Here is a 20,841-nt window from a genome sequence, read left to right as displayed (position 1 = left end):
AGTGTTTCTGGAAAGGAGAATTGTTCAATAGCGTCAGATTCCAGAGAAAGGTCAAGTAAGATAAAGATCAAACAGCATCCCCGGATTCTGTAGTTAGGAAGTTACTGGTGATCTCTGCCAAGGAAGTCTCAGGAGTGGCAAGGAAGTTGTAGTAGGTTGAGGGGTGAGCAAGAGGTAAGGATGTGATCATAGCAAATTTAGGCTACTGGCTATCTTATAGAAATTGTATTGGGCTTTCAGTGACTAATGATAATTTCCAGGTAACACAAAGTGAACTGGATGCCAGTCATTATTTACAAGGAGAAAATCCTGAAAGGAAATGACATTTATTTCCTGGGTATTTGTGTCTGTGGAGTCCCGGGTGGTGCAAACAATTAACACCCACTCTCAAAAGGTTGGAAGTTTTGAGTCCACTCAAAGGCACCTTGGAAGGCCTGGTGATCTACTTCTGAAAAATCAGGCATGGAAAACCCTATGGAGCACAGTTCTATTCTCACACGTGGGGTTGCCATGAATCAGAGTCCACTAGACAGCAACTGGTCATTTGTGTCCATATGGGTTCCAACCCCAGGCAGGGTAAAACCCATTGTCATCAAGTCGATTCCAACTCGTGACAACCCCATATGTTGCAGAGTAGAACTGTTCCATAGGGTTTTCTTGACTGTAATCTTTACTTGAAGCACTTACTGATGAAAATCAAAGACTACACCCTTCAGTATGGATTATGCCTCAACATAGAGAAAACAAAAATCTTCACAACTGGACCAATAAACAACATCATGATAAATGGAGAAAATATTGAAGTTGTCAAGGATTTCATTTTACTTGGATCCACAATCAACACCCATGGAAACAGCGGTCAAGAAATCAGAAGACATGTTGCATTGGGAAAATCTGCTGCAAAAGACCTCTTTAAAGTGTTGAGAAACAAAGATGTCACATTGAGGACTAAGGTGCGCCTGACCCAAGCAATGATATTTTTAATCGTCTCATATGTATGCAGAAGCTGGAGAATAAATAAGGAAGACCAAAGAAGAACTGATGCCTTTGAAATATGGTATTGGCAAAGAATATTGGATATACCATGGACTGCCAGCACGAACAAATCTGTCTTGGACGAAGTACAGCCAGAATGTACCTTAGAAGTGAGGGTGACAAGACTTGTTATCAGGAGGGACCAGTTCCTGGAGAAGAACATCATGCTTGGTCAGCGAAAAAGAGGAAGACCTTCAATGAGATGGATTGACACAGTGGGTGCAACAGTGGGCTCAAACGTAACAACAATTGTGAGGATGGTGCAGGACCAGGCAGTGTTTCATTCTGTTATACATAGGGTCACTATGAGAAAGAACCGACTTGAGGACACCTAACAACAACAAAAAATCTTTACAAAAGCAGATTGCCAAGCCTTTCTTCTGTGATCTTGATGGGTGGGTTCAAACCACCAACCTTTAGATTAGTAGACCAGTGTGAACTGGTTACGCCACCCGGGGACCTTCCAGGCAGGATACCAGATGTATTTATCCTTCCCTTTTTTTTAAGGTCCCAAGGAACACTACAGTCCTAAGGCCTAGAGCTTGCCTGCTACTGTATAAAGCAGATATATTCTTTTGGGCCTATCCACTGCCCTCCCAGTCCTTGGTCCCTCTGGGAGGCAGGGGACAGAGCCACATATAGTTTGTTGTTAGGTGTTGTCAAGTCACTTCTGACTCATAGTGATCCTATGTACAACAGAATGAAACACTGACCAGTCCTGCACCATCCTCACAATCGTTGCTACATTTGAGCCCATTGTTGCAGCCACTATGTCAATTCATCTGTACTTTACCAAGCATGATGTTCTTCTCCAGGGACTGGTCCCTCTTGATAACATGTCCAAAGTACGTGAGACGAAGCCTTGCCACCCTCGCTTCTTAAGGAGCATTCTAGCTGTACTTCTCCCAAGACAGATTTATTTGTTCTTCTGGCAGTCCACCATATATTCAATATTCTTTGTCAACACCATAATTCAAAGGCATCAAATCTTCTTCAGTCTTCTTCAGACATACCGTTCAGTACCACCAAATGAGAACTTTCATCCATGTGAATCCAGGTATCTAACACGTTCTTGCATGCTGTTTCGAAGAAGTGTGTCTGGGCTCTTTCAGGTTTAGGACTGGAGGTACTTCCAGGAAATATAATCAGACAATTGATGATTTCCTGTCAATCTGTGGATAGAAATCTCTCATAACATGCAAATCTAATATTCAATTTTCAAATACTTGAGTTTCAAAAATATTTTCAGGAACGCATAACTACGAAGTAGAAGATGTTCAATTGTGAAGGAAAGCAGAAAGTTGGGCAGAGCTAGAAGAGAGGCAAGGTCCAAAGAGTAGATTACCACCATTCCAATCCACTGACTCTGGGTGCAAACGTATTGTTAATAATTGGAAATGTGTGGCCTACAAATCAGTGCGGGTGGAGACAAGGGTGCAATCTCGGTAACACCACAGGTGGGAAGCAGGCTGTTGTATTGGTGCTGATTATGGAAGCAACGACGCCCTCCTCTAGGGTCTCCTAGAGGTTAGGGAATGGGTCTCCGGTTTGTAAGTATTGGTAAGGGGAGAGTAACCGGATTTGGAAAGATGTAAGACCGAAGCTGCTTTGTCTTCGCTCCCAGTTTGGTGGGTGTAGAACGAACAGGACAAGACGTGTTGGAACATGGGTTTTGTGTAGGATGTGTTGGAACAGGTGTGGCCGCACCAAGCACTCCAGGGCTACATGAATCACATGTAGTAATTCAGTCAGCAGCCACTACATATCCACAAGCACGTCTAACACAGGGTTTTATAATCCTACCACTCTCCTGCTACCCTCCCCACAACCCGAAACCTCAGTTCCTACAGCTCCACAGAGGGAGGAGTCGATTCTTTCCTAAACACAGCCCCCAGCACTGGGCCCAGTCGCTCCAGGGCACGCTGACTGTTCAGTGGTCAGTCAATAAACTGTCAAATGCATGCCAGTTAACAGAGAGAACCTTTCTTGCCTACAAGACGCCTGCAAGCACAGGCTCAAAGAGCGCAGGCGTAAATGTTACGTAACCGCAGAGATGCCTGCCATTGGAGCACCTCCTGACCTCTCCGAGGCGCAGTTGCTTCCTATCAGAGCATGCTCGCTGCTCCCGACTCCCCTCCCACTTTCCTCACGCCTCCCCTGGCGGAAGCGGAAACGACGCTCGCACCGTTAGCAAGCCAGCTCGCTGGCTCCGGAAGCCGCCTTCCTTCACCTTCCTTCTGGGTCTCCTGTCACCATGGCTCTAACTGTCTTGCGGGTCCTGGAGCCCTTCCCGACTGAGACGCCCCCCTTGGCCGTGCTGTTGCCGCCCGGGAGCCCGTGGTCTGCGGCGGGGCTGGGCCTAGTGCTGGCCCTGCGGCCTGCAGGGGAGAGCCCGGCTGGGCCGGCGTTGCTAGTGGCGGCCCTGGAGGGACCGAGTGCGGAGACTGAAGAGCAGGGCCCTGGGCCCCCGCAGCTGCTTGTTAGCCGAGCGCTGCTGCGGCTCCTGGCACTGGACTCCGGGGCATGGGTGCGGGCGCGTCCCGTGCGGCGGCCCCCGGCGCTGGGCTGGGCGCTGCTGGGCACGTCGTCTGGGCCCGGGCTCGGACCGCGGGTCGGGCCGCTGCTGGTGAGGCGCGGAGAGGCCTTGCCAGTCCCCGGGCCGCGGGTGCTGGAGACGCGGCCGGCATTGCAAGGGCTGCTGGGCCCGGGGACGCGGCTGGCTTTGACGGAGCTCCGCGGGCGGGCCAGACTGGGCCCGGAGACTGGGGACAGCAGCCGACCCCCACCTCCGCCCGTGGTGTCCTCCTTCGCAGTTCTGGGCACAGTCCGACAACTCCGGGGAGTTCTGGGAGGGACTGGAGACTCACTGGGGGTGAGCAGGAGATGTCTCCGGGGCATCGGTCTCTTCCAGGGCGAATGGGTGTGGGTAGCCCGGGCCGGAGAGTCATCGAACACCAAACCGCACTTAGCCACGGTGCAGGTCCTGGAGCGACGCTGGGACCTCTCTGAGAGGCTGGGACCCGAGTCTGGGCAGCTGGGAGAGCCCCTCGCTGACGGACTGGCCCTCGTACCTGCCACTCTAGCTTTTAATCTTGGCTGTGACCCTCTGGAAGTGGGAGAGCTCAGAATTCAGGTAGGATACAGCACCAAGGCCAGGAATGATTCCTTTTCCTTCTTTTCTAGGTCTTCACTGAATTGAAAGAGCTATAGAATTAGGCCCTTTACTCCTTAAGATCTTGGATTTTTCACTTAATGTGTCATAGCCTCATTTATCCATTCTTTATAATCAAAATATAAACCTCCACGTTTGGTGATGCACGGGAAGGGCTTTCATCTATTTAGGTGAAAGGTGAGATTCACAATCAAGTTGCTAGGTGTGCATATTAATCCACTCAATCTAATCGGTCCGTCAAATTGCTACTGTAGTTGTTATTAGGTGCTGGTTGTTAGGTACTCTCCGGTGGGTTCTGACTCACAGCTACCCCATGCACAACAGAATGAAACAGAATGAATTGCTACTGTGTACCCAATATTACGGAGCCCTGGTGGCACAAAGGTTAAGTACTCTGCTGCTAACGGAAAGGTTGGCTATTCAAACCTACCCAGCAGCTCCTCCGGAGAAAGGTGATCTGCTCCGGTAAAGATGACAACCTAGAAAGCCCTATGGGGCAGTTCCTCTCTGCCCCATGGGGTCATTGTGAGTTGGAATCGACTCAACAACACCCAGCAAGAACCACCACCCAGTATTATGCTGGGTAGTGTGAAAAATGATACCTCAAGTGCTTTTGCTCATGTTTATCCTTGGCTTCAAATTCCTTCCTATTCTTCTAGCCTAATCTGTTAAAATCCTACCATCTTTCCTTCAAGGCCCGTCTAAAGTCATGCCACCTCCTTCACAGAGCCTTTTATAATCTCCCCGCCACAGAGTTAACGTGGCTTCCTCCTCCTGTGGCATTTTGTACCTTTCTTAGGGCTTTATTTGATCCTGCCTGGTTATGATTATGTAATCTGGCTAATCCCCGATTATATGTTGTAAACTCCTTGAATGAAAGAGCTCTTTATTCTCTTTGGTACCTAGTATTTAATATTTAATACAGACAAGATAAGTTTTTGGTTTCTGCCTTTAAGGAGCTTACTTCAAGAAGATGATTGTATTTGCAGGGGACAAGTTTAGTCTAATGTATAAGCACCTCTTTGTCTGGAGCTGCTTGGAAACTCCATGGGGCAATTCTACTTTGTCCCGTGGGGTCACTATGAGTTGAAATCAGCTAAACGGCAATGAGTTTGGGTTTTTTTTTTTTTTTTTTAATGTCTGGTTTAGACCTGCACTGTCCAATATGGAAGCCGCTAGTCCCCTTGTGGCTATTGAAATTTAATTAAGACTAAATAAAATTTAAAGTTCAATTCTTTGGTTGCTGTAGTCACATTTCAAGTGCTCAGTACCCACATGTAGATACAGAGCATTCCCGTCATTGCAGAAAGCGCTATTGGACGATGCTGGTATAGCAGACTAACGCTCTGGGATGTCAGCAAGAGATAAAAGATGTACATGAGTGGGAGTAGGTATGAGTTTCCTTTTGAACAGAGGAAAAACTTCTGGAGTACTCAGACTGGAGCTCATTCGGCTGAACCAATGCTTTCAGCTTCAGCAAGATCATGTCCTTTTCCCACAGTTTGAATTCCGATAATGTCCACTTAATATCAATCCCAGCAGCTGCCTGGTGTCACTCAAAAGATTTGTGGGGATTAAATGTCTCTACTATTTCACTGGATCTGGGCCAACTTAAAAGTATCACAGAAGGCTTATCTTTACTGGGGTCCTTTTTGGAGTCCGAGCCAGAAAACGAGGTGACATCTCTTTCTGATGCTCATTAGAGGGGGAAGTTTCTGCTTGAGAGGGCAGCATTGTAGGGAAGATACAGGTGTTCAGCTCTGCTACTCCAGAGTTGTGGTTATATGAAGGCTGGAGAATGGAAGTAGATGCATTGACTGTGAAGAGACAGGGCAGAGCCTGACTCTTTGGGAAAATGTTATAAGGTGGTGGTTGTTTCTCTACTAGAGGTACTTGGACGGCTTCAGCACCCCCGAAGACAAAGGAAGCTGCTCAGTGCTGCCTGGGCCTCCGTTTGCCAGAGAGTTACACATTGAAATTGTGTCCTCTCCTCACTACAGCATTAATGGAAATTATGACCATGTTCTTTACCGGCACTTTCAGACACCCAGGTTAGCTGCCTACCCCTTTCAGGAGGATAGTGACCCACCCTCATTGCTTTCCTCTTACTCCATGCCTTAGATCCAAGTACCACAGAGCCTCTGATTAAAAGACGCCATATTTTAGGAAATATTGTGGCTCGGAGCCTCTTGGTGTGCCAGGCAGACAATAAAAGAGAAATCTGGATCATGAGGTGACTTGAGACATTCTAAACTGAGAAACCTCTTGTATCTGAGTGGATCCCCAAAGAGCCAGGATTCTTGGATCCCTCACTGGTCTCTGATCCCCCTTTCTATCTAGTCTCTTCATGTCCTCCAGCTCATTTTAGGTCTGACTTGTTCTCTGGAGAACTGCTGGGGTTTCTGGGTGGGCAGGAGGCTTCTAAGAAGTAGTCTGCATGTTGGGGGTGGGCATGGGGGGACTGTGTCAGGCACGTGCTCACGATGCCCACTGAGAGCTGACCAGGGCTGCTGCTGTGTTGCAGGGTAGTCCAGGAAGGGGATGTGCTGTGTGTGCCAACAGTTGGGCAAGTAGAGATCCTGGAAGGAAGCCCAGAGAAACTGCCCAGGTACGCAGCTGCCTCCTATCTTACCTCTGGGGTTCTTCACCTGGGTGCAGGAGTTCTATACCTCCCCCAAATTGTCTGCAATAATTTCGTGCATGAGAACTTGTTTTGTTGTTGGGTGCGTTTTTCTGAAGAGACAGTTTGTAGCTTCTTCAGATTCTCAAACAGGTATGTGAGAAAAGGTTAAGAGCCACTGCTGCTGACTTTGGGAGGTGTTTATCCTCAAGCTAATCATTGTATGGTGTTCATAGGTAAAGTAAAGCATTAAGATTAATTTCATGACCTAGACCAAGAGGCGATTCCTTCCTTTCCATTCTCAACCACAGTGTTTGGGCCAGGGCTAAGGTGTTTTTCCCATATACTCAACATAAGGAGACCCAGGCTCAGACTTCTCCTCTAATTAATGGATTATACACATGCTGCTTCCCAATCCTATCTCCCAAAAGGGGGCACAGAGGTTGCTGCTATCCTTGAGAAGCCATCTCTTCTGTTTTTCCTTATTCTCAATGGAGAATGAGACATGGACCATAACTGAGCCAAGAACCCAAAACAAGGAATCCAGCTTTTCTCTTCCTACTGTTGACTCTGTCTGCAGAGATTCCATATAAAATGGTGAAGCAAAGAATTAAGAGACAGCTTTGGCCTTATGTGAAGGGGGAAAAATATGACCCTATATCCTAACCAGTTCCTTTATTCTAGACTGATTTCCTATAGCAATTTACTAGGAGGAGGACACAACTGATAAACACAGTAACTCAGCCTTCAGGGAGATCTCAAATAAGGTGGGACCAGCCACAGGAACTTGGGCAAAAGAACATTCATGTCAAGTCTCAGGCCTAGCAAAGATGTGGTGAAACCCATGTGAAATTGTGCACTACAGCTTAGGAGGTAAACACAATTAAGCCTGTGTCTACCATGCTTACTGGTTAATCCACCCTGTCTGGGTCTATACAGTTCTAGCCCTGTAGACACCTACCACCCTCCTTTGGGTGCTAAGCACAGTAGTTCTTTCCCTGAGCATATTCCAAGAAAAGCAGGATTGGGTGGGGTGGGGTTCAAGGACAGATAGAGATGAGTGCTTTAGGGCTTGATAAGGGAAGCCCTAAAGAGAGCTTCCTCAGATCACTGGGAAAGAGTTCCACTGTCAGTGGTGTATAGCTTCTTTAGCCTCTCCCATGTTCCACTTCCCAAAACCAGGCCACACGGGAACCAGCTCCACTGTCTCCTATCTGGCCCCCTGAAGCATAGCCAAGTGTCGTCTAACAGTGTCCACATAGATTCTAGAGGTCTGGCTCTTCTGCCTGAGGTTGCCCAGTCTACCCTCCATCAGGAAGTTGTCTCAGCCTAATCCCACACAGTGCTGCCACTCACTGGATTCCTACGCGATGCTTCCCAGCGCTGGCATGATGCACTCTGACTCAAGATGTTTGGCCTGATTGGGATTCTAGGTTGTGGGCCCACCCATCATTTATTTATAATTAATAACAGTAGGATCCAGTTTTCCTTATTCTAGTTTTTACCATAATCACTGCCAACAGTAACAACTAGCAAGAGTTTCATAACCTTGTATGCCTCCCCCTCCACCTTGGGTCACTCCTACCCACCTGAAGGAGCAGCTTTGAGACTGTAGGCCAGTGTGAGCAAAGGGCTTCAAGAGGCCCAGGTGGTAGCCTGGCTGTCATTACCTTTCCGCCTGAGGACTAAAGAGGAGCAGGTCATCATGTCTTTACCTGGAAATTTAGGTTAGTAGCCGCAACCTGCTATCCACCCTCTTCCAGGTAGTGAGTTGAATAAACCTAACTCCCTATGACATTAGCCAGTGACTGCACAGCCCTGGCTATGCGTCAGAGTCCCTGAAAGAGCTTTTGAAAAGTAGATACCTGAGCCCCACTCAGACCCATTGAGGCAGAAGCAGAATGAGACTGGGGCCTGTGGGTTTTCTTATTTTCCAAAGGAGGGAGAAATATTTCTTTTTAAAAACTGAGGTATACGTTACACACCATGAAACTCACCCTTTAGAAGTGTACAGTTTAGTGGGTTTTAGTACATTTACAAGGTTGTGCAACCATCGCCACTGTCTAATTCTGGAACGTCTTCATCACCCCAGAAAGAAGCACTGTACCCGTTAGCCGCTACTCCCTGCTCCTCACTTCCCCTAGCACCTGGCAACCACTAAGCTACTTTCTGCCTATGGATTTACCTGTACTGGGTATTTTTATATGAGTAAAATCCTACAGTATGTGAGAAAAGTTGATATTTAAAAGCTTCACAGGTAATTCTGGTGTCCAGCCCGGATGGAGAGTCATTAATCATTAGCTGTCATTCCTGAGGAATCTGCCTGCAACTAAATTTTGTGGATTATCACATAAAAGCCAGGGAACTCTTCCTTCTGAGTTTTTGGGGAGCCTCGGTGTGTATGTGTTTGAGGGAGAGACTATTCTGCAGTCAGTGGAAACGATCAAATGATCCATTACTTAGTACAGCAGTGGCTTTTCCCATTGGAGTGGGTGGGTGGCCATTTGTCTAGAAACCCCCCAAGCCCCGCAAGGCACTCTTGATGGTTGCCATGGAGGGTGTGGAGGGACCGACATACTTCCTGCCCTGAACACGTGCATGATCCAGCCGTGCCTTGGGAGCATTTATTTGTGCTGCTCTTGAGTTTGTCCTTGCAGTGGGGCCTCTGTGGTTGAGACAGCTACCTTGTCCTCAGGAAGTGGGTATGTGGGCCTTGGGCATGAGGTTCATTGGGCCTCTTTCCTGTAGGTGGCCGGAGGTGTTTTTTAAGGTGAAGAAAACAGTTGGAGAAGCCCCAGAGGAGCCAACCAGTGCCTACTTGGCCGACACCACCCATACCTCCTTGTACATGGTGAGGCCCAGTAGGGATAGGAGTAAACCTGGGGGAGGGAATAGAGGCATCAGCCTGGAGCTTCCTCCCACCTTCACAGGCGGGTGCTACCCTGAGCCCTGTTCCCGGGCTGCCTTCAAGAGAACACACTCTCTGGAGTAGCTTGTCTCCCCCAGGCCTGGAGGCCCTGGTGACCGAGCTCTGTGCTGCCCTGAAGCCTCGCCTCCAGCCAGGGTGAGTGAGGCTGCAGCCTCAGGGTATGGAGATGTCCCTGCTCAGAACGTCCCTGGAGGTGCAGTAGGCCAGACTAGGAGTTCCCAGTGCTCCTGGCCAGAGTGGAGTAGGGAGGACCTCCCTCAAACCAGAATGCCCAGGCCACCAACCCATGTCCTTTCTGAAAGCAAATCCTCAGGCTCCCGTATCATTGGCCCATGTATAGACACAGACCCCCCCCCCCCCCCGCCCGCCAGTTCCTCTCAATAGGTCGAGACCAGACGTAACAGTCAAGGAAAGCTCCACTGAAGGCACAGTGATGACAAAAGGGAACTAGTCTCTGGCTGCGGGATATGTTCGCTGCCAGAGCTCCATAGGTGGCGTGGGAAATATGGCCTCACCATGTGGAGACAGTCCTGGTGGGGCATGGGGTGGCTCGGGAGAGAGAAACAGGGTGTGTGCTTTCTAAATCCAAGGGTCCCCATGTTACTGGGGATGCCAAGATTTGGGCTGGTAGAGGAGATGGGGTCTCTTCTCTGGTTGCAGGGGTGCTCTGCTGACAGGAGCGAGCAGTGTCCTTCTACGGGGCCCCCCGGGCAGTGGGAAGACCACAGCAGTTACTGCTGCCTGCAACCGCCTTGGGCTGCACTTACTGAAGGTGAGAGTACCTGAAGAGTAGAGCCAACTACTTTCCCTCTCAGATGCAGTCTGTCTGTCTTTCTATGTTTTGGCCTACTAGCCAGGCCCTAGCACCTCAGTCAAGTGAGTCAGGCATATTCCCGTGATGCTCAGCTACTGAGAAGTGCTTTCATGAGAGAAGGGGTTTTAAGATTTTGGGTGACAGTTCAGAATCCAGGAAATAGCACTAGGGAATGGGTAAGGAAGAGGTGGGACTTTGGCTGTGTTACCCTCTTAATCCCTGCCTGCCAAAAAAAAAAGACGGCCTGCATCTTCTGACTCATTGTCCCCTCTCCCTGCCCAGTCACAGCTCCCCCTTGCTCACATGCTCACAGGCCCATTGGGCTCCTCTCCCAGGTACCCTGCTCCAGCCTCTGTGCAGACAGCAGCGGGGCTGTGGAGACCAAACTGCAGGCCACCTTTTCCCGGGCCCGGCGCTGCCGGCCGGCGGTGCTGCTGCTGACAGCTCTGGACCTTCTGGGCCGGGACCGCGAGGGGCTAGGTGAGGATGCCCGTGTGGTGGCCACGCTGCGTCACCTCCTCCTCGATGAGGACCCACTCACCAGGTATTTATATAGAGCTGGGCCTGTTAGCAGGGCAACGCCCAGCTCTCTGACTTCTCTTCAGCCTTTTTGGTCCTTTATTCCCTGTGGCCCCTCAATGACTTCTCGGACATCTACGCCCATTTGGCTGCCCTCTAGGCAGACCTGTGTGAAGGCCTTAGCGTGTCCAGAGGGAGCAAGATGTGGTCCCACCCCTGGGAAACACTGGCTTGAAGAAAAGTGAGCCCTTCATGTGATGGGGGAGAAAGGTTCCCCTCTCAAGGTTTTCCCATGGACCCTCATCCAAGAACCTTTGGGGTGCTCATCTCTGTCCCATCCTGGCACCCACCTCAACACCCTCACCCTCTGCACCAGCCTCAGGATGAGGCAGTGCTCAGGAGCTGCCAGCCACGGTCTTGCCTTCAGCGCCCATTTGCCTTCTGTGTAGCTGCCCTCCCCTGATGGTTGTGGCCACCACAAGCCGGGCCCGGGACCTGCCTGCTGATGTGCAGACAGCATTCCCACACGAGCTGGAGGTGCCTGTGCTGACAGAGGGGCAGCGGCTCAGCATCCTGCAGGCTCTCACTGCCCACCTGCCCCTGGGCCAAGAGGTGAACCTGGCCCAGCTGGCACGGCGGTGTGCCGTGAGTACCATGCAGGGTGCTGGGCCTCCCTGTGTTCCTTGTCCCAGGAACTCAGTCCTGCCACCCCGCAAGCGGAGGGGTAGAAAACCCTACTGCATCCACGCTGGGCCTCTGCTGCTGACAGGGGGACCACTTCCACATCCCCCAAAGGTTCCCACCTACTGTACCCTGCTCATCTGCCCTTTCCTCTGGTTCCCCAGGGCTTTGTGGTGGGGGATCTCTATGCCCTTCTGACCCATAGCAGCCGTGCAGCCTGCACCAGGATCAAGAACTCAGGGTAAGGAAACTCTGGCACAGGGTGGGGAAGGAGGCAAGAGGAAATATGGGCTGGGGCCTGGCGAGGAAGGGAGAAGGGAACAGGACCCTGGTGGGGAGGAGGCCTTAGGTGAGGTCTTTCAGAGGCTTCCTGAGTTTCTCTTTGCAGTTTGGCAGGTGGCTGGAGTGAGGAGGATGAGGGGGAGCTGTGTGTAGCTGGCTTCCCCCTCCTGGCAGAGGACTTCGGGCAGGCGCTGGAGCAGCTGCAGGCAGCACACTCCCAAGCTGTGGGCGCCCCCAAGGTAGACTCCAGGCCCTTGGAGGTGGGGCAGGAGCTCCTCCTCCAGAATATCCCCAGCCATGCACCCTCCGTCTCCTAGATCCCCTCGGTGTCCTGGCACGATGTGGGCGGGCTGCAGGAGGTGAAGAAGGAGATCCTGGAGACCATCCAGCTCCCTCTGGAGCACCCTGAGCTGCTGAGCCTGGGCCTCAGGCGCTCAGGCCTCCTGCTGCATGGGCCCCCTGGCACTGGCAAAACCCTTCTGGCCAAGGCCGTGGCCACTGAGTGCAGCCTTACCTTCCTCAGGTGGCCAGGGGCCTAGAAGGGATGCTGGGTGGGCTGGGGGCTGTAGCAGGCTGGGAGGGGTGGCCCGAGAGGGCGATTGTATGTGTCTGCATCTGGCAAGTCTCACCTCTCACATCCTCTCATTCAGCGTGAAGGGACCAGAACTCATCAACATGTACGTGGGCCAAAGTGAGGAGAACGTGCGGGAAGGTGAGCAAGCAAACCCTGGTAGTCCTGTGTTGCTTCCCTGCCCCACTTCCCCAGGCTGCTCATGGTGGTTTCTAGTCCGCCATTCCACAAGTTGGGTTCCTGCCCAGCAGAGTCTAGTACCTGGAGTGCTGGGGATGAATGGTCAAACCTCAGTTTCCTTCCTTCTTTGCCCTGGCTTCAAGCCCCACCCCCGTGAACTTCCCCCTCCCATGGGCCTTCTCTCTCCCCTCAGTGTTTGCCAGGGCCAGGGCTGCAGCTCCATGTGTCATCTTCTTTGATGAACTGGACTCCTTGGCCCCAAGTCGGGGGCGAAGTGGAGACTCTGGAGGAGTGATGGACAGGTGGGGTCTGAGCAGGAATGGGATCTGGGGTCTAGAATGGGAGGGATGGGAGACAGGTCACAGCCAACTCTGGACCAGAGCCCAAAGATACAAGTTCCTGTCCTTCTGGTTCTCAGATACTGTAAAAAAAAAAACGAAACTCCTTGCCATCGAGCCGATTCTGACTCATAGTGACCCTATAGAACAGAGTAGAACTGTCCCGTAGGGTTTCCAAGGAGTGCCTGCTGGATTCGAATGACCTTTTGATTAGCAGCCGTAGCGCTTAACCACTACACCACCAGGATTTCCTCAGATAGTATAGCGGAGGCTAAAAGCAGGGCATTGTTGTTGGGTGTGGGACATGAGGGAGAATGGGGGCCTGCATGGAGGGATGTGCAGGGCATGACTGAACAAAAGGCCCTGTTGAGAAAACTGGTAACAAGAGGCACACAGGACCAAGGGCTCTCCAGCCTTCTCTTCCTCCTTTCCAGGGTGGTGTCTCAGCTCCTGGCCGAGCTGGATGGGCTTCACAGCACTCAGGATGTGTTTGTGATCGGAGCCACCAACAGGCCAGACCTCCTGGACCCTGCCCTGCTGAGGCCTGGCAGGTGGGTACCCCATACCTCTCACGTCCACCAGGCCACCCCCATTTGGGCCTGTCCCTCAACCCCCACCCTGTATCTCCTCCACCCCTCATGGTGGGGTTCCCTGGTGCAGATGCCAGCCTAGGCTCCTGAGGGAGGAGGAACTTGACCTTCTCTACCTGTCTCCCTAAAGATTTGACAAGCTGGTGTTTGTGGGCGCGAGCGAGGACAGGGCCTCCCAGCTGCGGGTTCTGAGCGCCATCACACGCAAGTATGCCCTGTTAGAAGATTTCCAAAGGGTTCGGGCCTTGGGATAGACTAGCTGGCGAGCTTTTGAAGGAGTAGGCGATGCCAGCGATAATGCTGTCTCCTGTCTCCCCTCCACAGATTCAAGCTGGAACCCACTGTGAGCCTGGTGAGGGTGCTGGATCACTGCCCTCCCCAGCTGACGGGCGCTGACCTCTACTCCCTCTGCTCTGACGCTATGACAACTGCCCTCAAACGCAGGGTTCGGGACTTGGAGGAAGGTGAGCCACTCGCCAGCCCCAGAAGTCAGCCAAAAAGCAGGTGGAAGGCAGGCCTGGTTCTGGATTGCAGAGGAGGGACCGTTTACATCTGGGGGATTCTGGACAGGAAGGTGCCTCCACCAGGACTCTCCCTGCCTGGGCATAGATCTGTTCCCCAGCTGGCATGGGGACTCTGGCCTTGACTGGCCCTTGTCACTTCCCAGGGCTGGAGCTGGGGAACCCAGCACTGCAGCTCACTATGGAGGACCTACTGCAGGCTGCCGCCCGGCTGCAACCCTCCATCAGCGAGCAGGAGCTGCTCCGGTACAAGCGCATCCAGCGCAAGTTTGCCGCCTGCTAGGAGCCTCCTGTGGCCCGGGACCCACCCACAATGGCTAAAGGTGCTTCAGTATCCCCACAGAGACCTGAGAGGAAGGAAGAGGCTCTTCTCAGGCTATTTCCCACCCACCTGAAGGCTGCCTACTTCCAGGAGCTCCCCTAGGGTAGAGTGGCATTGGGAGTACCAGGAAGAGCTCAAGAGGCATGCCCTGTCTACCTGTCCCTCCTCCCAGGCCAGCTCCATGAGGTCAATCTGCTCAGGAGGAGGGGCCAGTGCCTGGGGTTCTGGGGATTGGCCAGATCCGAGGCTGAAAATAAAGTATATGCTGCCCTCTGCTGGTGTCATTTGGTGAAAGATTCATAAGGCACAGAGCCATGTGGTGAGAGAAGTAAACCCTAGGGGCAGGCGTGCAGGGGTGGGTACCATAGGAGCCTGATCCTTCTGACATAAACACAAGGCATATGGGAACTGAAAAAGGCACAGATTCTATTCTTAGCCCTTCCGTTTGCCTGAATTCAAATCTTTATGCCCACCTGTAGTTGGCCCCTCCCCACACCCCCGGTATCTGCCCTGCTGTCTGTGCCCACGTCCCAGACAGCCCGGCAGTGCCTGGGCTCAGGGCTGTGGAAGCTGCGGCTGCACTCAGTCTGTCTTCTTGAGCACGTGGATGAAGTAGCAGGGAACATAGGCCTGGCCCGGCTTGTAAGGCTTGAAGTCACCCAGGATGCTGTGCTGGCACTTGCCCCCGAAGGCTGCTTGGAGCAGCTCTGTGAAGGGTGCCAGGCAGTGTGGGTAGTAGGAGAGCCGGAACTTACTGCAACAGAGCCCCAGGAGACCTTGAGGGCAGGTGGCCCAGCTATCCCCCCCCCTCACACCCCTGCCTAGCCCTGTGGGTACCTCATGCCAGGAGACCCAGCCTGGCTGGCCCCAGGCACCTGCACTGTGTAGTCCAGGGTCACCATGTGGACTTTGTTGTTCACTGTCAGCACCGATGTCGTGATGTCCTTGGTCAGGTCACTCTGCAGGCCATGGTACAGACAGTATTAGCCTCTGCAGCCCACGGTGGGGCCCCTGGATCACACCTCCCACTCTGAGCCTTCCTCCCCCAGTGAGACCCACCTTATAGTAGATGTTCTTCCCTGGGGGTGCACAGCCTGTGCTGAGGATGTGGTCGTAGTTGCGGTGGTCAATGACCAACAGGCCCCCCAACCGCACCATGCTTGCAATGTTCTTCAGTGCCAGCTGGTGCTCGCTCTGGTCCCCTGAGCTCCAGGCAGGGGCAGGGAGGCTCCGTCTGCTCAGGACCCTCCAGCACCCATCTCCCTCCCATCTCTCCCTCTCCCTCCCCAGGGGTACCAGTGCCAAGGCAGAGAAGGGCAAAGCAAAGAATCCACTTTACAGGAAAGCAGGCACCCAGGGCAGGGATCTATAGAAAGGGATATAGCTCAGGGCAAGGACCATGCCCAAGGCCACACCCTCTCTCACCTTTGCAGTCTGGCAAGTGGGCAAAACTGTTTCCAAGGCAAATGACAGCATCGAAGCCACCCCCTGGTGGCTGGGGCACATCTTTGTCTAGAGTCATCCAGTTAGCTTCTTCAATAACTGGGAGCCAAAAAGGTGAAGAAGAACCAGAGTAACACAGTTTACATGGTACCAGTAGCACCCACCTCCAACAAATGCAGTCTTGCCTCTGTTTCCTCTTCAAAACAGGCACTCCCCATTCTGTTAGGGGGAGGGGATCATTATGTACATGGAGGGTGAGCAGGAAGAGAGGCCAGGGGAGGAGGAGGGCATAGTTGGGAAAGAGGACTCCGTGCTTATGGGTTTTCATTCATGGGGGGAGGTAAAGGACACAATAAACACAGTTAAGGTAGCTCTTCACGCCTTGTCCTTCTTCTAATGCCTAACCCTCCCTTATCTGGCAAGTGACAGTAATTTTTCTTCTGATCTTACTGTCCCCCTGGGGGTGGGACACCCCATCCATGGACTAAAGGAGCCCAGGGCAGAGAGAACAATGTCCCTGATAGCTGGGCTGGGGAGGGCTTGGCTGACCCGGCATACCCCACTCGTCGAAGCCAGGCTCGTGCCGCCGGTCCCAGCGCTCTTTAAGTGCATATTTCAGCATCCTGTCACTGGCATCCACGCTGGTCACGCTGAAGCCCTCTTCCACCAGCATGATGGAGTCCACCCTGGGCAGAGCCGGGGATGAGTGGCAAAAAGGGGCAGTCAGGGGGGCTGGGAGGACAAGGAGGAATCCCTGTGCTGGACATCTCTGCTTCCTCAACCCATCAGAGTCCATTCTTCTGCTTCCTTTTCCTGGGCCTTCTCTGCCGACCTCAGATGAGCTCACAAATCTGCTTATCACCACGTAGCAACTTTTTCTTTATCACCTATTCAGATCCAGGCACTCAACAAATGTGCAACCCTGTGAGGTGGTGTCTCCATTTTAGAGATGGGCAAGCTGAGGCTAGGGGAAATTAACTTGGGCACAGGAGGAGGCAGTTTAGTATGCACACGCCAGCCAGACCCTAACCAACCTCACTACCCTTCACCTCTCCACTACATGGGGGTCCTTGCTTCTCTGAGACTTAATGTGCCCAACTGTAAATGGGGAGTTCACTGCTTACCTCATAGGGTTTTGCGAGATTTTAAAAACTGATGTGTCAAAAGCTCCGGGACAGCACTTGGCACTGGCCAACGATGAACAAATGTTATTTGATAACATTGCCCAAGGCCAACCAACGCTCAAGGAACAACGCAGGAGCCAGGATTGAACTTGGCGTCGTCGGTTGGGGCTTTTCCACCGCCCCGGGAGCCCTCCCGCCCGGCCCACCGTTGCGCCCGCACCCTCACTCAAGCCCTCTCTTCTCGCCCCTCTATGGTCGGCCTCCCCCCGTGTCCTCTTCGTGCCCGTTCTGCCGGGACAGAGGGGGAGCTGCCCGGACGTGCCCGGCGGTGGTCCGAGCCGCCCCGCCGCGCCCCCCACCAGCCCGCCGGGCTCACCCCGTGCCGCAGGCCACGTCCAGCACCCGCTGGCAGCCGTGCTGGCGCAGCAGCCCGAGCAGCCAGGCCTTGTACTCGGCCGTGCGGCTGCGGGTGTCCCCGATGTAGAGCTGCCACACGCGCGCGGCCTCCCCGTCCGCGTACTGGTCCGGGAGCCCCTCAGCCGCCACCCCCAGGGATCGGGTCCGGTACACGCTGTCCACCATCCTGCGCCACGCCGAGTGCGGCAACCACTCGCTCGCACTTATAGCGTGCGTGGCCGCTGCCGCTGCCGGGGCCGGGCGACCCCACCTGCCAATGGCAGGTGAGCTCGGGATACGCCCCTGCTGGGCTCTGGCCCCGGCGTCGGCTGCCAGGCGGTGAAGAGGGTGCAGCCTCGAATCCTTGACCCGGCCCTTATTGTCAGGCTGAGGACCCAACCCTCTGGTCACTCCCACAGCGGGAAATGACCCTCCTGCAGTCCCAGCCCTCTTCCCACTTAACGTGGTCGCCAGGAGGACAGGGGAGGGTCTGGGAGAGGGGACCAGTGAGATTGCTCACTCCATCTGCACCCATGCTGGATAGAAAGGGAAAGAAATTTCCAACTTCAAAATTTACAGAGCTGAGCGCCCAGGGGGGCAGGTGGGGACCGTCCCCAGCGAAGGAAGTATCAGCATGTCTAAGGAAAGACTGCCCAGTGGAAAGGGCCTAGGAAAGGGAGAAAATAGGAAGTCTGTCCATCCAAGTCCAGGAAAAGAGAGCCCTGGCCCAAGGAATAGTCCCGCCCCCTTGGAGGCCAGTGTGCCTTTGTGGTGTAGGTGACGCATTAAGCTTTTCCCTGAGCCACCTATGCTGGAGTCTGGTGGCTTCCTTCCTATTCTTCCCCCTCCTATCGCCCTTAAAAAGACCATCGGCTTTTCACGGAGGTGCCCGCAGGGAGGGAAGTGTGGAGTCAGGGGTGAGGGTGATTGGAGCTCTTGCTATTTTATCGCTTCTTGCCAGAGCGATATATTGGTCCTTTGGTTTGGTTACAGTAAGCCCACCCTTCCTCCCCAGAGCAGTAGGCTTCTCTTCGGAGGACAAGATCCTGGGCTGATGTGGATTCCCTAAGACGATGCCACCCAGCAAAGCCTGAGACATGGAGAACAGCCCTCCCTACCTGACTTTGTTCTTCTGGCTGCAGAAAGAGTTACGGAATTTAGAGCAAAGGAGGCTCCTTCCCCTAACCACCTTAGCCTCCGTAGAATCTCGGAGCTGGATGAACCCCCAAAATCATTCTGAACTTTCTATTTTATGTGAACTGCCTCAAACAGGTCTATCCATGTTCAAGTCAAGGAGCCTTGTGCTCACGCTGACCCAGGTCTTTGGCAACAGGCTAAGAAAGGCATTGTAGTAGGGATGTGCAAGTAAACTCAGTTACTCTCTTAGCAGAATATTCTGGGGGAAGTCCGCCTCATCACCCCCAGGCTTAAAAAAAAAAAACTCATGTTAAAAGAATTATTCTCTCAGTTGTGGGCAGCAATCTGTGTGCTATGACCTCAAATCAAAGCAGTTGAGTGGCTGGCTTTTTTTTTTTTAAGTATGAGGCCTATCCAAGAAAATCAGTGCCTTCCTTGGGTAGGAAAATTCATTCTTTACTTAAAAAAAGCTTCACATTTATTTTGCCCTAAATCAGGAGAAAAGTAATTGATTATCTGGCTGTAAATGGACGAGTTCAGCATTAAAATCTGCTAACAATTTTGTCATATCATAAGAAATGAAATTTTAAGGAAAAACAGGCCTAAAATTAAAAGAAAAAAAATATTTAATTTCATCTCACTGGAGTTCTGTAAGTCCACTCAGGGAAAAATGAGTAATGACGTTAAATAGGAATAACAACCAAAATGACAAGAGAAATAATTTATCACTGTCCACATATGGATTGGCTGAATATAAAATATTTGAAAAGCTAACTAAGTATAAGTAGCCTAGGGCAATTCATCATTATTTTTTCTCATACTGTTTTCTCTTCCATTTGCTTTGTCTGGGAAAGGAATGCCGAAATAGGCAGGAGGGTCACTCTTTTACCCTTCTAATGCATTTGAGGTAAACCTGGGATTTTCTCAGGGCTCAAAAGCTGTTGAGAAATGTCACCTTTAGAATGACCAGGATCATCTCATCAACAGGTTGTTAAGGTTTACCAGGTTCTTTGGGTCTAAATATTTACGGGCAAGTATTCCTGTGACATTTCTCCTTGGGATATTCATATAACTAATGAAGCCTGGGAGAAGAGCATTGTTTGTAGCAGACATCTCTGTCCACTCTTTCACCTGGAAATTGCCAAAGAAGATCCAATTTAGAAACTCTTTGATAAAACTACCAACCAGGTGACAGAGTTGATTCCAACACATGACAACCCTGTGTGTGTCAGAGCAGAACTGCGCTCCATAGCTTTTGTATTTTTTTTTTATTGTATTTTAGATAGTTTACAGAACAAACGAGTTTCTCATCAGTTAGTACACACACTGTTCCATGACACTGATTAACAACCCCATGACATGTCAACGCTCTCCCTTCTCAACCCTTGGTTCCCCATTACCAGCTTTCCTGTTCCCTCCTGGCTTCCAGTCCCTTTCCCAGGGCTGGTGCGCCCCTTTAGTCTTGTTTTGTTCCATGGGTCTGTTAAATCTTTGGCTGGAGGGTGAACCTCAGGAGTGACCTCATTACGGAGCTGAAAGGGTGTCTGGGGGCCATACTCTCAGGGTTTCTCCAGTCTGCGTCACGCTAGCAAGTTCTGGTCTTTTTTTCTGAGTTAGAATTTTGTTCTACATTTTTCTCCAGCTCTGTCCGGGACCCTCTATTATGATCCCTGTCAGAGCAGTCAGTGGTGGTAGCCAGGCACCACCTAGTTGCACTGGACTCAGTCTGGTGGAGCCTGTGGTAGATGTGGTCCATTAGTCCCAACCCATAGGGTTTTGATAAAACTAGCTCCAAAAAAAAAAGTATTTTGTTTCATCTAGATAAGGAAAAAAAAAAAAAAGGTCATCTAGAACATCTATTTAAGCATCTTGCTTTTTAATTTGGTGTAATGTGATTTCCCCCTCTAGGGCAAGATTTTCCATGTCTAGAAACTATTTCAGTCTTTTCCTTTTAAGCTGAGAGCTGTTTGAAATTTTGGAGTAATCCTCAGACTTCCTAATGTTTGTACAGCATGTTGTGATTGGCCTGCAGCCATGCACTCACCATACTGATAAGGAATCTGACTTAAATGTTTGGTTTTAAGTATTGATGCCTAACACTTTGAGAAACATAGTTTTTTACCCCCAAGGCCATAATGCGATTTTTTAAATAATATGAATGCTGGTG

General features: G+C 51.7%; 2 protein-coding genes across 4 annotated transcripts; one reads left to right on the top strand and one right to left on the bottom strand.

The window, feature by feature from the left end:
- Positions 1-3,217: 3,217 nt before the first annotated feature.
- On the top strand, positions 3,218-14,864 carry PEX6 (peroxisomal biogenesis factor 6). Of its 3 annotated transcripts, XM_049892358.1 has the most exons (18): positions 3,218-4,168; positions 6,095-6,258; positions 6,732-6,815; positions 9,576-9,678; positions 9,758-9,891; positions 10,417-10,528; positions 10,906-11,114; positions 11,250-11,330; positions 11,539-11,734; positions 11,935-12,011; positions 12,159-12,291; positions 12,370-12,575; positions 12,703-12,764; positions 12,997-13,105; positions 13,576-13,692; positions 13,862-13,939; positions 14,056-14,195; positions 14,399-14,864. In XM_049892358.1, exons 1-18 carry the CDS (start codon positions 3,290-3,292, stop codon positions 14,533-14,535), a joined length of 3,021 nt encoding a protein of 1,006 aa, XP_049748315.1. In that variant the 5' UTR covers positions 3,218-3,289; the 3' UTR covers positions 14,536-14,864. The 3 variants fall into 3 exon arrangements, with proteins under 3 accessions (XP_049748315.1, XP_049748322.1, XP_049748306.1); XM_049892365.1 differs by lacking the exon at positions 11,250-11,330; XM_049892349.1 differs by having other exon boundaries at positions 10,906-11,330.
- An 87-nt stretch (positions 14,865-14,951) lies between these two features.
- GNMT (glycine N-methyltransferase) lies at positions 14,952-18,031 on the bottom strand. The gene is made up of 6 exons (XM_049892413.1): positions 17,518-18,031; positions 16,576-16,703; positions 16,000-16,116; positions 15,634-15,776; positions 15,412-15,533; positions 14,952-15,328 (listed from the first exon to the last, which is right to left on the bottom strand). Exons 1-6 carry the CDS (start codon positions 17,721-17,723, stop codon positions 15,157-15,159), a joined length of 888 nt encoding a protein of 295 aa, XP_049748370.1. The 5' UTR covers positions 17,724-18,031; the 3' UTR covers positions 14,952-15,156.
- Positions 18,032-20,841: the final 2,810 nt, after the last annotated feature.

This window comes from Elephas maximus, chromosome 1 (assembly GCF_024166365.1).
Source record: "Elephas maximus indicus isolate mEleMax1 chromosome 1, mEleMax1 primary haplotype, whole genome shotgun sequence".
NCBI lineage: Eukaryota > Metazoa > Chordata > Mammalia > Proboscidea > Elephantidae > Elephas > Elephas maximus.
Note: the sequence above shows the minus strand (reverse complement) of the source record. Positions and strands in the feature narration are given on the sequence as shown.